Raw genomic sequence first — 17,239 nt, 5'->3', positions numbered from 1 at the left:
GTCAGAAGTCCCCGCGTCGGTAGGCGCAACCTGACCAACAGGCTGCTCGGCCAATCAGAGTGCGCCATGGAAGGAGGCGGTTGGCTCCGATTCGGTGAGATCAGAGGGCGGGGTGAAGCCTACTGGACAGGCGTTCCCAGCTACCCGAGTAGCTGTAACTGGCAGATAAACGGAAGACATGTGTGGTGAGTAGGGAATGTATCCTACATTTATATTATTCAGTGGGCAACGTATGTTATTGCCCATTTACCAGAACAGGAAGTAAATCAGATTGGAAACACTGCAAGCATAGTTTGTTAATCCTGAAGGTGAAAATCAGTTGAAATTCGCTAGGGTTGGCTAACCTGAGTTAGCGAAAATGAGCTGGTGTTGCTGATGCTGTTAGCCAGTTAAAAATAAACCAGTGAATGTATAAATTTCCTGTAAATGCTCTCCGTGTGATTTGTGATTGAGAGTGTCAAACGGCAGGTCGACATCTGGAAGTAACGTAAAAATGATAACCTGCCTCTCTTCCTGCTAACTCCAGACAGACGTAGTTTGCGGTGAGATTACGCCCATCGCGTAACTTTCCACCAAACCTTTGTCACTCTAAATGCTTGGACTAGCTGTGAGTTAACATTTCCCCTATGTTTTAGCTCTTCTTAAAATTGAAAGCATGTTCGACTTGTAGCACTCGTGCATCGCTCTCATCCTGCAATAATGTTAAACTCTCATTGAAAGAGTTCCCGGAAAATGATGCCATAGGTCACGATCAGTTTGGGAGATGTAGTTGAGATGTTTCGCTAGTATCGGTCGCTGTCCCATTTCGTCTGTCTCCTCTCTTCTCTCACTTGTGACTGATAACTGATACCTCTCTGTCTCCCATCACTGTCACTGCAATCTCAGTACACCAATCAGACCACATAGACTAGTTGGTCGTATCTACCCTCACAATAATATGTCACATGCTCAGGTTAATATTTACTATTGTTAAACCAATTCCTTGGTGGGTCTTGTAATTTTTTGCCCCCTTGCTGCAGTGATTTTCCCTGGGAGTTGCCCCTCGCTGCCCCCCTCCATCCCCTGCTGTTCTCAATGAATGCTCTGTTGAACCAGGCTTCCCTCTGGCTCTACATTTGCATTTATTTGTCAGTTCTTAGCTGTGCAACAGGGCTGTAATTCATACCTCCCCTTTAGCCTATGAAGGTGACACTTCTTTCAGTGTGTGTAAGTTACTGGATTTGCTGTAGATGCCAAACGTTTGCAGGAAGAACTACTAATTATCGATATTGTGTCAGTTAAATGTGTAAGTCATGATTTATGTCGGCCTGTTATGGTTTTTGCTATAACACTGTAAACATCCTGAATTGTATGCAGGTTTTTGCAAAGATAGTTTTTATTTGCAGTCATGGTTATTTACAAGTATCTTGGACCAAGACGAAAACCAAACATATTGGTTGAAATTTCTCTTTGTGACTGAGTTAATCCCCCCACCCACCCCACCCCACTCTTCCCTTGGGCGGGCGATACCAGCTTGTGAAACACCAGGTTTATAGATACACTCCATTGTCTCTAAGCAGGCCCTCCTGATGTAACTGATAACAATATTTGTTTTTCCTTTGAAGTTACCCCTCCTTTAAGACTTGTTTCTCATGTATGACCCACCAGCTTTTTGACATAGAGTCCTTAATAGTAGAGACTTAAATCAATAAGTAATGGTTGTCCAACTTCATAAGGAAGGAATTAAGTTGTATTCTTCTGCAGCCACCTTGACGTATCCATTGTTGTCATTATTAGGTCTTGTCAGAAATGATCATCACACCTCTTGGTGGAATAATAATAACATGAACATATTGAGTTTTTGTTTTATAAAATCCTGTGGTCCAAATGAATGATTCCAAGCAAATTTTGAGGCGTTGAGTAAAGGGTTTTTGTTCTGTAGAGAGTTTAGTCTGGTGTAATGGAAAACAGCAGAACACAGATTATCTTCTGTGATTTTGCACAACTTTGTTAAAACATGATTTTATATATATGTGTATGTGTGTGTGTGTGTGTGTGTGTGTGTGTGTGTGTGTGTGTGTGTGTGTGTGTGTGTGTGTGTGTGTTTGAAAAAACATTCTTATTAATATTGTGCACTGGTACACACTCCTTTGTTTGATGCTGTGTGTGCAGGTCTGCATTAAGCCTTGAACGTCAGCTGTAAAACAGTCCTGAATTAACAGACTAGTAGATGACCAGTCTGACAGATATTACAATCAGTGTGAGCTTTCAGCTGCCCTTCTAAGCAGACTTTTAAAATAGAAAGAAAGATATGAATAAATAAATAAATATTGGTGGACCAAACTCTTTATACAGCTTGAATCTTGAATTTATGTTTTCCTCTCCCCAGGAATCTTTGCCTATCTCAATTACCATGTGCCAAGGACTCGCCGTGAGATCCTTGAGATCCTCCTCAAAGGCCTTCAACGTCTGGAGTACAGAGGCTATGACTCAGCTGGTGAGAGCAACAAAAAAAAATCTCATATCATCAACACACTCTTGCTTGTTTATCAGGCCTTTTTCCTTGTTCCTGCCTTGGCTGGGTCAGAGTTATTACACCATTCATTGAGGTTAATTTACTATATGTTAAGTTCATTTGCATTTTGTCAGGGTTTAAGGATTTTTGCATACATTTGTTGAGTGTAGCAGGATCTTATGTTGGAGTTCTGCCCTGACATTAGACCAAAAACAGGACATGACTTGCGAAGTGGTAAAAGCACCGTAATACTATTTTAACCTATGATACTTAAGGACTTGTGATCCCTGTAAATTCCCATGCCATTTCTTATTTTTTGATTTTCTTAGGCGTGGGAATTGATGGGGGTAACGGCAAGGAGTGGGAGTCAAATGCCAAGTCTATCCAACTGATCAAGCAGCGCGGAAAAGTGAAGGCTCTTGATGAGGAAATCCACAGTAAGCTGAGATGAAGTTCCTCACGTGACCAGAATCAGTCATATGATATGATACGTTGATATTTGATCCTGTATACTGTAGTACAGGTGTGGCACTAAATATTGTCTGTGTTGGGCTGTGTTTGTTTGACCTTTAGAACAGCAGGATATTGACCTGGATGTGGAGTTCGATGTTCACCTCGGCATTGCTCACACCCGCTGGGCTACCCACGGTGTACCAAGCCCAGTCAACAGCCATCCACATAGGTCTGACAAGAACAATGGTCAGTTGTGTTAAAGATAGAAAGCTATCTCACTCCACACACCTAAACGTTCTACCTTGCATTCCACAACAGCTCAGTACCTTTTTTTTTTTTTTTTTTTTCCTTTGACCTGGTTTCATATATCTTGATATCTTAAAGTTTATGATAATCTTTCTGGTCTACAGAGTTCATTGTCATTCACAATGGAATTATCACCAACTACAAAGACCTGAGGAAATTCCTGGTGAGCAAATATCATTAATAAACTATTTTAGACATCTTGTCATTACTCTGACTTTTATACAGGACTTACGCTCTCACTCCATCTCCACAGGAGAGCAAAGGCTACGAGTTTGAGTCAGAGACTGATACAGAGACCATTGCCAAGCTGGTCAAGTACATGTATGACAACCGGGAGAGTGATGACATCAGTTTTACCACACTGGTGGAACGGGTGATCCAGCAGCTGGTAAGGATCTGCTCATGCACTCCGCCGCTCTTTATGTGATCAGCAGATAAAAGAGCCTGTCTGATGTGTTTGTTCTTCCACCTGCCAGGAGGGAGCTTTTGCCCTGGTCTTCAAGAGTGTTAACTACCCCGGAGAGGCAGTTGGAACAAGGTAAACCAGCAATGATTGCTGTCAAACTGTTGTTAGTCATTGCAGATTAAAGTATTGTTGGCTCATTAAAATGTTGCTGTGCAGGAGGGGAAGTCCTCTGCTGATTGGAGTGAGGAGTGATCACAAGCTGTCCACAGATCATATTCCTGTGCTGTACCGCTCCTGTAAGTTTCAATTTCTGTATATGAATGTGTGAAATGTCTGTTTTTTAATTTTACATGTTGTTTGCGTTAGTATGACAGAGGCCCACGATCTTTTTTTTTTTTTTTTCTAAGCTGGTAAAGACAAGAAGAGCTGCAGTGCCCTACCCAGGACGGACCAGGACACCTGCCTGTTCCCTGTGGATGAGAAAGCTGTAGAGTACTACTTTGCCTCAGATGCAAGGTAAGCAGATGCTTGCTTCTTTGAATCCACCTTTTACAACTCCAAATTCTCCTTGAAACATGCGACCCAGTTTGTCTCAACTTTATCTGTGGAGTGTAAATCAAATATCTGATGTGGTTTTCGGTCTGTCTCTCTCGTCACGACAGCGCAGTGATCGAGCACACGAACCGGGTGATCTTCTTGGAGGACGACGATGTGGCCGCTGTGATGGACGGCCGGCTGTCCATCCACAGGATAAAGCGCAGGGCTGGAGACTACCCAGCCCGTGCCATCCAGACCTTGCAGATGGAACTGCAGCAGATCATGAAGGGTGAGTGGAGGGTCAACCTTTGTTGTGTTCAAATTTTCTCCCCACCACAAATTACTCCAGGCCATATTTGAAAATAAATCCTTTGTACTCTGCCTTGTAATTTTGTACCCTGTTATTATTGTGTAAGTCTTAATGGGAGACTGGCTGCTTATAACACTGAACTGGCTTTTAACATCCAGCCCTGAGGATATCGTTGTCACCGCGGTAGTTATAGTCCTGCTGGCTCCGTTGCACCCCCCAGGAAAGCCACTGGCATTAAAATGACCCACAAATTGAAGGCTTTTTTGGTTTGTGTGTTTGTTTAGGATCTGTATTCCAGCACACATTATTTGAAATTAAAAAATGGCTAATACGGTTCAAGTGTAAAATTCAGCTTTAATTTGAGAGTATTAACCTGCAGAGTTCCCCCAGTTAAAGAAGTTATATTCTGCGAAATATGCTGAATTGCTGTCTTTTCAGGAGTTATAGGAGAAGATCGATACTACTCTCATATCCACACGATGTGTATGCAACTACAGCTAGCAGCAAGTTACGTGACATAATGGCCTAATCTATTTAATGGTTTAACAGGGGGTTGTATTTCCCCATAAAATGGCAAATTAACAACAAGCGAGATGTAACTTGTTAATTAGTGAGGTGCTAGTAGGTGGATTTTGCTACCTTTGGACAGAGCCAGGCTAACTGTGTCCAGTCTTTGTGCTAAGCTAAGTTAAACAGCTAGTGGCTGTAGCTTCATATTTGTCTTGCAGACATAAGAGTGGGTTCAATCTTCTCATCTAACTCTCGTCAAGAAAGGGAATAAACGTATTTCCTCTAATGGCGAACTATTCCTTTTGAGGGGACTAGGGCTAAATTTTCATTATTCCACTGTTGTCTTTGTTAATCTGCCAAATAGTTCTGTGATCAATCATTAGGTCTATGAAACATCAATAAGTAGTGAAAAACAGCCATCACAACTTCGCAGAGCCCAAAATAATGTCCTGGAATAGCTTGTTTTGTCCAACCAACAGTCCAAAATATATTTTCATCTATTATTGTATATACAGAAACAAGCAGCAGATCCTTATATGTGAGAAGCTGGAATTGGCTGGACAAAAAATGACTGAAATGTTTTATTGATTATCAGAATAGTTGATTAATTGTCTTTCAGTCAACCAACTGATTAATCAACTCATCCTTGGAGCTCTAAAGGAGACCAAATGTATTGGTCAAATTAAAAATTATGTCCTTAAATTGGGGAACTGAGTATAAAAAGTTTGACATGCCTCGCACTGTTCATTCGATATGGATGTGAACACCCTTAGAGCATCCTTAAAGCTGAAAGTCAGCACTTTAACTTCACTGTTTTTTGTCTAATGTCAAATCCAGTGTGCCGGGCTGCAGAGCCAATACAGAGAAAAATGTTTTCACCGCTAAAATAACTGACTCTTCCTCAGTAATCCAGCAGAGGGCAGAGGTAAACTGATGCTGGCTGCACTCGACATTCCTTTGTGGTCCTGTCATTACTCAGCCTTTCTCCTCTGTCTCAGTTTCTGGAGCCTTTCTGCTGAATAACCTAATTCGCATTACCCAAATTGCTGTCAGAGGCAGGCCGAAACAACTCTTGCATATGTCATTGTTATAGTTTGTAATTGATGGAAAAACATCATCTCCCTGATGTCTCATGTTTGGTTTCCCTCATTTAAGGGGCTGTTTAATACTGCGGCTCTCAATTTTTAATAAAGCAAAAAAACAAAAAAAAAAACAGTAATTGTTTAATTTCCAGGACAGCCTGATTATCCGTAAAACAGTTCAAAGATTTTTCTTTCTCCTCCATGAGGCTGTGGTTTGCGTATTTAGGGGCTTAATGGGTGTCAAAAAGACCCTTCTCACATGGCACCACCCCCAGCCCCTTTTGTTTATTATTTCTTTTAACAAGTGCTGGCAATGTTCCCCTAATTTGTGATCCTCCCACCAAAGGCAACTACAGCTCCTTCATGCAGAAGGAGATCTTTGAGCAGCCAGAGTCTGTGGTCAATACCATGAGAGGGAGAGTCAACTTCGACAACAACACAGGTGAGAGAGGTTCCTTATTACACTTTTCTTAGTGAAGCAGTGACATAATAAAACATATAAATGCACTGTTTTCCACTCTGTCCCCATTTTTTTTCCTTCATATTTTACACCTTTTTAACTCCTCGTTTAATAGCCTTTATAAGTTCAAACAGTCACTCTTTTCCTTCATGCGTTTTGCTCAAACACAGTTCAAGATTTCTGAAAAAGAGCCCCTGAGAAAAGCACATGAGAACACACTGATTTATTTCAGTTACCTGCAAACCACATGTCATAATATTCTTAGCTTTAAAACAAGGAAGACTAAAGTTCACCACTTTTTACTGATGTGCATGAATAAATTCAACAGTTACATGGATGTAAAAACGCAAAACATGCAGAAATACCTTCTTATTAATTGTATGTTAAAACACTTTGTCTCAGCACTCCCATGGACTCCCATCAGGTGGAAAATAATAGAGCAAAATGATGGCTTAGCTGTTTGGTTTGCTTTTCAGTGACACTGGGTGGACTGAAGGACCACATCAAAGAGATCCAGAGGTGCCGACGACTTATTCTTATTGCCTGCGGCACCAGCTACCATGCTGGAGTAGCGGTGAGTAGCCACTTACCAGACGCTTTCTTCCGGTGTAAATTAACATCATGGAGATGTGTCTGTGTCGCCGTCCAGATAGAGTCCATCAGACAAGCAGGAAACACACTTGTGGACACAAGTGTTTAAGGTTTCTGTGCTAGCACATGTGTTGGACCGGTTCATTTGAACTGAATGAGGCTGAGCAGTCCTCTGTTTTTTTCCCAGACCCGCCAGGTCCTGGAGGAGCTAACCGAGCTGCCTGTCATGGTGGAGCTGGCCAGTGACTTCCTGGACAGGAACACACCTGTCTTCCGAGACGACGTCTGCTTCTTTATCAGCCAGTCAGGTGGGGACGCCAGTGCCATCTGGAATTGATCTAGTTCACATTCCCCATTTGTCTCCTAGTTTCCATCTAGGGGAGCCAGTCGGGATCTTCCTGATTAATCTCTTCTTGTGTGCTGCTTAAATTTGAGCAAACTGTTAAGTCAAAGTTCTGCTGTACGGTTGAGTTTTCTGTACCTAAACGCTCTGCTGTAGCCTTGGGAATTTGTGATTTTTTTGGTCATACTTTTTTAATGTGTGATATGTCTGTGGTGGGCCTTGCAGTTTCTCTGTGAAGCTGTTTCAAATCTGACTCCTGTATGCTGCAAAAAGAAATTTCCAAACAAACTAATAGGTCAGCATCATTTTATTGTCAGAACTGTTACTTTGCATAAACTGTTATGTTTTTCAATACTGCCAATCCTCCAGGGGAGACTGCTGACAGCCTCATGGCGCTGCGCTACTGTAAGGAGAGAGGGGCTCTGACTGTGGGTGTCACCAACACGGTGGGCAGCTCCATTTCCAGGGAGACCGACTGCGGAGTCCACATCAATGCTGGGCCTGAGATCGGAGTAGCCAGCACCAAGGTAAGCCATGACAACCAAAGCCCTGGTTAACTCTCTCAGGTCTCACGAGTTTAGCTTTAAAAATTTATGTCCACCTGCCAATTGTCCAACCCATCACTGAAAAATGTGTGCCAGATCCATTGGTCAAGAAAGACCGGTTTTACATTTCAAGTGGGGGTAAACAGCCAGCAGAGATTTTTGTTACATTAACAGATACTGCTAACTGACCAAGCCAGACTTAACTGATTGCTCAGTTGAAAAAACAATGCGTCCATTTTTCTGTCACGCCTGGTTCACCTGCGGGACGTGATTTAGAAGAAACACATCTTTCCTATATTTTGGTTTATTTGACCCTTTGATATGGAGCTTGAAGCAACTGTACACCAATTTGTTGCATCATCTCATAAATAAAGTCTGCGCCCACTGACACAGAATGAAACCCAGATGAAAACTTCATTGTGAGTCTGGTCCTGCCTCTTGGAAGCTGACATTTTTCTCCACACTGATCCCACGGGGAGATGAGGAAGCCTGATATTCTCATCTCAACTCATGTAAAGTCAGGGTCCTTGGTCCTTGGTTAACAGCCCCCTCCTCTCTTGAAAACCAAAAGGATTTGCCAGTTTGGATTCAGTGCAGAGCAGCGAAGTAGTGGAGCCCTGGCCCCAGCTAGTGAGCATATAGAGAGAGAGTGGAGCAGGTCCCTCCCTTGCCTAGCCCTTGGGCTTGGCCCAGTGACTCGACTCCAGAGCCCCAGAGCATGCCTCAGAGAAGCCATCATTTACTGCCTGGCTGGCTGGGCCACACACCCACACCCAGCTGAACAACTGCTGCACAACCTAGCTCATCCAATCACTGGAGAATATGTATTGCACCCAACTGCTGAATGACTCCAAATTCATCTGCTTGGAGTTTATTATTTCTCTGTTTCATGCTAGTTTAGGTTTTTTTGTTTTTGTTATTTAAGATTTATGTAGTAATTTGAGACTTGAGACAAAATAGTTTGATTTATCAAAAGTCAAGCCCCGCTGGCACATCAACGGACAGTAAAGGGAAGAAGCCTGCCTTTTTTAAGTACATAAGAGTATTCAGTAGGAATTTACAGGGTGACAAAGTTTGTTGTATAGTCCACAACTGTTTCAATTTGAGAGAAGTTTGTTTATGTTTCAGCTGTTTCAGCTGTATGTAAGGGTGATCATCGTTGTAGAGTAACAGTTGACATGTTCTGCATGAAAAACACTGAATTTGATGATATGAGCACAGAAAAGCACAGTTTACTATGTTGATTAAATACATTGCCACATCTTAGCCGACAGCACAGACTATCAGAGTTCTGAGGGACTGTGGTCAGCGTGCTGTCAGGGGAAAAAAAAACACTGTAAAGGTTTTACAGCAATTTTCTTGGCCCCACACTCTGGCATTTCTGAGTCCGGAGGGTCCCATGAAATAACATGGCTTTGCTCAAATGCTGATTAAATCTCCCAAATGGGCATGGCAGGCCTCCAAAGGTGTTCGGAGATGAAGGAACACAGAGACAGAGTGGGCAGTGCTGACAACAGGCATCAAGTCTCAGATGTGCTGAGGTTGTGAGCGGTGAAATTGCCAGAATGATCAGAGAGTGTGTCCTGTGATGGGATGTGTGTATGTGTGTTCACCAAGTTTTCCGGGATGAGCATCACTAGCTTGACTGAGCTCAACTGCATGCATTTTAGTGCTGCTTGGTGTGCACTACAATCTACCTCTCCTTCCGTTTCTCATGTGGTGCAGATTATTAACTGGAGACAAAGTTCACCATCAAAACAGGGAGACGAAGCACAGGGCTCCACAAACTCTGCTGAAAGAGAGGCTGAAGTTAGGATCGGGGTGCTGCTTCTTGGTTTCAGTATTGTGCTGCAAAACAGGAAAACAACTTTACCTTTAGTAATCAGGTCACCATAAGGAATATTGCAGACTATGTCCAATATGCCCGGAGGTAGCTTTGTGACCTTCTCTACATCTGTGCACACATCATTGTACAGCTGTTTGCTTTTAGAAATTGGTCAGTAAGAAAAACGATGAAATTTCAAAAGTTGACTCATAAACTCTACAGGTGTACCTCTCTATATGGAGTTGACATTAATAACACATACACTCTGCTTTTCTGACCCATTGCTCTGCAGGCCTACACCAGCCAGTTTGTGGCTCTGATCATGTTTGCACTTTTGATGTGCGATGACAGGATTTCCATGCAGCCCAGACGCCGTGAGATAATCCAGGGCCTGAGAGTGCTTCCAGGTAAATCGAGTATTCTGCTTCAGCCAGGGAAAACAAGATCACATTTGCGATTTAAATATATAGGAATGGAAAACCAGATCTCAGAGCAAAGATCAAGTACTTCCAAAGCCTGCTTCATTTTTGTTGTTTGTTCAAACAATCTTCATGGAAGAGGAAGCTAAGTGATGAGAGAGGGATCAGAAGAAGAAAGAGCAAAAGGAAGAGGGACGACTAGCTGTTGGCTATAAACCCTCGCATGCTACTCCGGATCTAAAGCATATGATGGCATGTCCCTAATGATAAACTAATGAGGAATATCTGGTCACTCTGCCACTCCCTGCCCAACATTATGAGCTGCTTGAGTCCAGGTTCTAGCATGTGACAGCAGCAGAATGTTTACACAGTGTTTTATTCAAGATTACGCAGTTTTGCTGCAGGTAGTATTCGAGAAGAAAAAAAAAACGTGCTTTTCTGTTCTGTCTTGTGTTAGATCTGATTAAGGAGGTCCTCAGTTTGGATGATGAGATCCAGAAGTTGGCGACAGAGTTGTACCAACAGAAGAGTGTACTGATCATGGGCAGAGGGTACCATTACGCTACCTGCCTGGAAGGAGCACTGGTGAGCACTTTCTTTTCTACCAGTTTTGTCTGATTTTTTTTTTTTTTTTTTTTTTTCTTCTTCTTCTTCTTCATCTGTGAGCAATATTAAAAACTGCTCTATTTTATACATCAAGTGTCCCTGGAGGGCTTTATAAAAGTATTACCAGACTGCAAGGTATTGTACTCTAAGAAACTCCTGCCAAAAAGGTTGGCTTTCTGTAGTGAGTTATTTTACAGATAATTTTATATAGATAATAGTTGTCTCACTCCTCCTCTTGAATAATAAAATTATGAGCAAAACAATTCCAACTCTTGAGGTGGACTGAGGTTTTATGATTTGAAACATAAACCATAATGACTACAACTATGTTTAGATTTTTTTTTTTTTTTTTTTAAACCTGTGGGTGTTTTTTAATCCTGTGTAGAAAATCAAGGAGATCACATATATGCATTCAGAGGGCATCCTGGCCGGAGAGCTGAAACACGGGCCGCTGGCCCTGGTGGATAAACTCATGCCAGTCATCATGATCATCATGAGAGACCACACTTATACCAAATGTCAGAATGCCCTGCAGCAAGTCGTCGCCCGCCAGGTGAGGCCTATACACACAGACCCCAAAAAAGTCGAATCGAACCAAATTTTGATATACAATATAAAGTTATGATCCAGTCTTATATATCCTGGTTCAGTGCCAAATTTAACTGACCAACCCTGCAGATTGTTTATTTACTCACTTAAATGCTCCAGAAACAAACTCTGTTAAAATGTACAAAATTACACTGTGGAAACTGACTAAAATTTTTGACTATACAAATAAGTTCTTCCCTTTTTTAGCGCTGTGAACCTGAAAATGTAAAGTCCAAACTTCTGAACACTGGGCGACCACCGCACATTATGCATGTTAAGTTAATTTTCACAGTCCTGTCTGTGCCACACCCCTGATCTTTCACCTCAGTAAAAACAAGGGAGAGGTTGGTTCAGCGTGACATCATTGCTGTCCGTAATCTGTAGCAGATGTGGGCTTAAGAGGTGTGACACTCAACTGAGATGGGGGGAAAAAAAAAAAACAGGTATTTTCATAGTCGGCTTTTTGCCACTCGTATCCCAGTTTAGGATCACATCAACAGATGACGTGCTTGACTTTTAAGGCCTCTCCTTTGATTTTTACAGGGCCGTCCTATTGTCATCTGTGACAAAGATGATTACGAGACCATCAAGAACTCCAGCCGCACCATCAAAGTGCCTCACTGTGTGGACTGCCTGCAGGGCATCCTGAGCGTCATCCCTCTGCAACTGCTGTCCTTCCACCTGGCTGTCCTCCGAGGTTACGACGTAAGTACTGTCCCCTCAGGCTCAGCAGTAACTGACAGTCCAAAGTGTTTTGCTAGTTGAGACTTATTTCCTTAAAGCTCATGGCACAAAACAGCAGTATAGTATCAGTTTCTCAAGTCCCACATCTCCACCATTTTTGACGACCTGTAGTTCTCATTGAAACTAAAGACCTGCAGTATCACCGATATACTAAGCATATATACAGTGTCCCTGATTATCTGGCAGCATACCTCTGGACTGCTTTGTAGGCAAGTGCACTGAGAACCGCAACCGGAAACAAACAACATGCAGTGTTTATATGAGCAGGTCGTAGTATTCCTAACTCGCTTAAACAAGTAACCTTATTTTGAGTCAGAGCATGTAAACGTCCTAAATCAGAGCACTGTGGTGGAGGTAATACTTAAGTGAGGTCAGCTGCCACATTGAAAGGATTAAAATTAAGTGTAAATACCTCCATCTGTGCACAAATTCACGCTGGTCATTGGTTCATTTTTAATGGTAACAAAAAAACTATGTTAGCAAAGAGCACCAGGTATTACTTTTGTTATTGTTATTGGTGTTCTTTTTCTTTCTCCAGTTTTAGAGGCAACTGGCTGTTGCACCTTTTGTATACTTCGTTGGCTAAATTGCATGATGTCAAGAGGTCAAAGTAAGCAGTTTTACTGAAGTATGGCATGTAAATATAGCCAGCGTTGAGGCAGCTTTTAAAGAACTTCACTTCAGAGGGATGTCCTGACAGTGCAGCCCAGTTTGCTCTTGTTTTTTATGTCAGTGAGTATTCGGTACCATGCCAAGTTGTGCTGCTGTTCCGACAGAGAAGCAAACATTTATGTGCACACAGCTCCTCCCCCCGCCCACCCTGTTTTTGTTTTTTAAGTAAGTCTGGCCAAGGATTTTGGGAATCAGAAGATCACTGGCTCGCACATTAAAGTTCATTTTTGTTATGAGTTTGACAAGTAGCATTTAGTGGGTAGCAGAAGCCCTGTATTGCTCATTGTCCATTTATATGACTGTTGTTTCTCATATAGTAAATGACCTCTATTTAAATACAGGTGGACTGTCCAAGAAACCTGGCCAAGTCTGTGACAGTAGAGTGATCCGCACTGTTCATCACCCAACAACAAAAGCCCGCCGGACACACATTCAAACACAGGCGTTGAGGGAGCGTCTCTGTACAGAAACCAAGAGAAGACAGTGTTCCGTTTATGTGTCTCGTGTCACGGTTCTTTTTAATGCAATCTTTTTCCTCAACAGTCGTGTATCTCACTGTTGCATATTATTTGTATCTCACTGTCTTATTTTCTCAGAAACCTTCAGCATCATTGTTATGTTATTGTTAAAGACTGTTATGTTATTGTTTGTCCGTGGTGGCAGGTTCTGGGCTGGCACTGGCTAATCTTCATCACTCTTTTCTGGGTTCGTTAACCTGTAGCAACTGACGGTGACCATTTGGGTTAATTCACATTCTGGCTCAACACTTGTAAGCAAGCCCTCCATGTTTGTTTGCTGTGATTTGCTGTTTATTTGCTCTGGGAGCTGATGTTAAAGCTGTTGACTGACAGAAGTTAGGTTTTACTGCCTTTTTTTTGTGCAATGATTTATAGTTTAGTTGGGATATTTTTCTGTGGCAGCCAATCATTTGAAGTGTCTTTACTCCACAGTTGAATTAAAGGAGAGTCTCAAATCATTCCAAGCCACAGGTCATCGGTTCTTCATAATTACAGCGCAGTTTGCCAGTTTTGACTAATTTTCTCTCTTGGACTTTCTTCTGAGGACGCACTATTTACTGCAGGAGCAGCATCATAAGTCTGATCTCAGAAAGGTTCATGAATACATTACTGTGTAAAAATCTTCTTGGGTGGGTTATTAAAGCTTGTTCTTTTGTAAAAACCTAATGTGTCAGATTTCAAACTCTGGTTTTGGTCTGCTCAGTTAGTGAGAAAAAACTTTGTTTACAGAGCCACCTACACTAGAGTGAGATTTTTTTTTTTTTTTTCTTTACCATGCACTGTTTCTGCTTTGATTATACTCTTACTGTAATGCTCTCTGTGCAGAATTTGCTGTTTGATTCTTATGTTGACATCTGTTGCTTAACTGCTCAAAAGAGAGACGTTATTGCAGATTTCTGGTCTGCATTTTGCTTTTAATTTAGAAACCAAAGTAATTCCAGTGAGATGAAGTTACTAACCTGAAGTAGAAGTTGCACCCAGATGACAGCCCACGCCCTGCCACCATGACTGCTGCAGTATGGGACCATTTGTAGCTATTGCTTGATTATTTTGTTACTTGTTTCATTTATGTTAAAAAAAAAAACACACAATGAATTTTATATTATTGAAGTCACTCTTTGATTTGTAATGTGAATGTTACTGTCCCAAAAATCTGTACAATGGCTTTGGCAGTTGTAAAACCAAAACATAGTGGGATCCAAAGTCTAAGACCACTTTGGTCTCAGACTTTTGGACCCCACTGCATATATTTCAAATGTTCATCTGATGTTGTTTTTATAGCTAAACATGTAATAATTCTGGTAGATTGTGTGGTGTGAAGAGACTTGGAGGCCTAAAGGAGGCATATACATAGTTACATGGCAGTACTGTAGATTTTTATGTAGTAAAAAGTCAGATGCCCTGTGTGTGCATGTGCGTGCGTGCGTGCGTGCTGTGATTCAGAAGCCAAGGAGAAAGTGATGCTATACACACACAGTTGTGTAGTGAAATAGGATTTTTTTTTTTTTTTTTTTGTTTCTGGGGTGGGGGGGTTTGTGTGTCACATATTTTAGGTTTAAAGATATTTATCTTGCTTTTGCAGTTAAGACTTTACTTGGATTTTGTTTGTTTGCATTTCTTTTCACCAACATTGAGCTTGTTCTGAGCCAGTTGAAATGGTTAGAAAACTGGACAATGTTGTTACAGGTACTTTTGTAACTCATACAGAAGCAGAATTTGATTTCTTGACCAGAGGCATTGATAACAAGGAAGCTGCACTGAATCCTTGCAACAGCCGTTGATAGCTGTTGGATTAGTGAGGGAGTGGGGTACTATTTATTAGTGGAACTGATGCAATAAAGTGTCAAGTATTTCTCGTTTTAATTGTGTGAGGTCATTTGATGAGAAGGTTTTCTCATACATCCTGAAATATTGACAATGATGCCAAATATTGTGCTTGATTAGACTTGTCAGCAAACATTTTCACAAAATTTTATTAAAATAAAAACAGGCAATAGAAGTCTAGTAATTGAATTACATTTGGAATAATAAGTTTCCAAATCATTTTCAGTTAGTTTTATGTACATTATATATGAAGAGTTCTGGTACAGGAGACATTCAGGGGCTGCTTAGAGTGATGAAAGATCCCAAACAATGCTAAGTGCCTGTGTGGAATAACCAGTCACAGTTTGTAAGGTGAACAGTATTGGTCTGATGCATCCACATAAAGTCATAATGGTGGAGACGGTGAGTCTGAAGTTCCTGCACAGAGCTGACAGGGCTGATAATGCTGCCTGGACGAGGGCCAAGATGGTCACGCAAACAGACCATGACCATTGGCAGATTGCAGGCACTGCGTGCACCAATGCCCGGATGGACTTATTCCACTTCACAGATCTCCCACCTCCACAGCACAGAGGAGAGCGGCTGTTTCTGAAGGCCCGTGATGACGGCCAGGTGGAGCAGCTGAAGTGTCCACGCTGGTTCAACTCGTCTTGTGAGAAGAGCACACCCGCCAGCATCAGCTTGAGGAGCGCGTTCAACCTCAGCATGGTTGACAGGTAAAAACTTAAGCTGCTGGTGAAAGCAAGCGCAAGTCTCAGAAAGATTTCATTGCACTGACTAACCACAACAATGGCTTCACATGCAGCTACAGAGTAATTACAGAAGACAGCCATGGCTCTCAACAAAAACAGTCTCCATTCTCCAACCATGGGGAGCATGGTGTGTAGTTTTTCATCTAAAAAGACCATCATGTGAAGCTTTTCAGGTAACATCCTCTGTGCAGCAGCAGCAGCAGCCAGGTCCTTCACCCAAACCAAAGCACCACAGCAGCTTTAATCAAGGTGTCTTGAGCGTGATTAAATAACCATTAACAGGTGCTGTGACCTAAACTGATGCTGCTGCATGATGTGAATATAGTTTTGGCAACTAAATCATGAATTGTTTTGAAGTGACTGGATTTAACTCTAGGTTGTGGTATTTCTTGTCATACAGGCTTACTTGTAATAGGAAAAGCAGAGGTGCAACCAATAATAATGTTAACAATGGCTCCACTGTATTTATGTCACTGCGCCACCAGAGACAAAACCAGGAGCCTGAACTGGAGCACCTTAAATGGAATCGAGCCAAGTACATTAAACAAACCGTAGCCTATGGTACATTTAATTTTGTTAAGATTAAATAAAATTGGTTAACAGGAGATCCGCCGATATTTAAGACAGTAGAGTCAGTGAGTGATATACAACAGAACCTTTTAAATACTTTAGGTGTAGGATATTTGGTGGATGTTAAATGTGTGTTTTGTGAGTCCCATATTGTTATGAACTTGACGTCTTTGGGTAGATTCTTCAGAATTTCTGACAGACAGTAAATGATAAATGAATCAATATTTTTACTACGATATATGGTGTTCCTGGAAGGCACGGACGGATAATACATAAGACACAACAGACCCAAGGGTACAGACATGTAAAAGCCCCCCCACCCCGCCTATGCAGGAGCAAGACGACCAAACAGGAAGAGACTCAGAACAACAACAGATGACATGTCTGCGTTTAGTCGTTTTGCATCTCTTTGTCAGATTTTTGAGTCCCTTTGTGGTCGTTTTGTGTCCCGTTGGGGTCCTTTTGAGTCTTTGTCTTCGGTTGACTGACTTTCCAACAAAAAATTTTGTCATGTCAAACAAAGGCTCTAGTCCAGGGGCCCCCTGAATCCTTTGGCCTCAGGGCGTGTAGCTGGTAGGTCCATTCAGTAATCCTGCAATGCTGGAGGGTTTTTCTAAACTAAATTAAACTAAATTTTAAAATCTTTTCTTTGATCTATTCCATAAAGTTTTTAATAAGGCAAAT

General features: G+C 41.8%; 1 protein-coding gene across 1 annotated transcript; it reads left to right on the top strand.

Annotated features, from left to right (window-relative positions):
• The first annotated feature begins 95 nt into the window (after nucleotides 1-95).
• gfpt1 (glutamine--fructose-6-phosphate transaminase 1) lies at nucleotides 96-15,261 on the top strand. Its single transcript, XM_040155463.1, has 19 exons — nucleotides 96-185; nucleotides 2,369-2,476; nucleotides 2,824-2,931; nucleotides 3,068-3,193; nucleotides 3,358-3,416; nucleotides 3,507-3,641; nucleotides 3,730-3,791; nucleotides 3,876-3,955; nucleotides 4,067-4,175; nucleotides 4,322-4,485; nucleotides 6,445-6,540; nucleotides 7,035-7,132; nucleotides 7,337-7,457; nucleotides 7,862-8,019; nucleotides 10,155-10,269; nucleotides 10,739-10,866; nucleotides 11,273-11,440; nucleotides 12,019-12,180; nucleotides 13,233-15,261. Exons 1-19 carry the CDS (start codon nucleotides 179-181, stop codon nucleotides 13,275-13,277), a joined length of 2,049 nt encoding a protein of 682 aa, XP_040011397.1. The 5' UTR covers nucleotides 96-178; the 3' UTR covers nucleotides 13,278-15,261.
• Nucleotides 15,262-17,239: the final 1,978 nt, after the last annotated feature.

This window comes from Xiphias gladius, chromosome 19, assembly GCF_016859285.1.
Source record: "Xiphias gladius isolate SHS-SW01 ecotype Sanya breed wild chromosome 19, ASM1685928v1, whole genome shotgun sequence".
NCBI lineage: Eukaryota > Metazoa > Chordata > Actinopteri > Istiophoriformes > Xiphiidae > Xiphias > Xiphias gladius.
Note: the sequence above shows the minus strand (reverse complement) of the source record. Positions and strands in the feature narration are given on the sequence as shown.

What these genes read in the sequence shown, in the direction of transcription:
- gfpt1 (XM_040155463.1), top strand. An exon ending in GGAGAGGCAGTTGGAACAAG is followed by an intron (nt 3,792 to 3,875) that starts GTAAACCAGCAA and finishes GTTGCTGTGCAG; the next exon opens with GAGGGGAAGTCCTCTGCTGA. An exon ending in TACTTTGCCTCAGATGCAAG is followed by an intron (nt 4,176 to 4,321) that starts GTAAGCAGATGC and finishes TCGTCACGACAG; the next exon opens with CGCAGTGATCGAGCACACGA.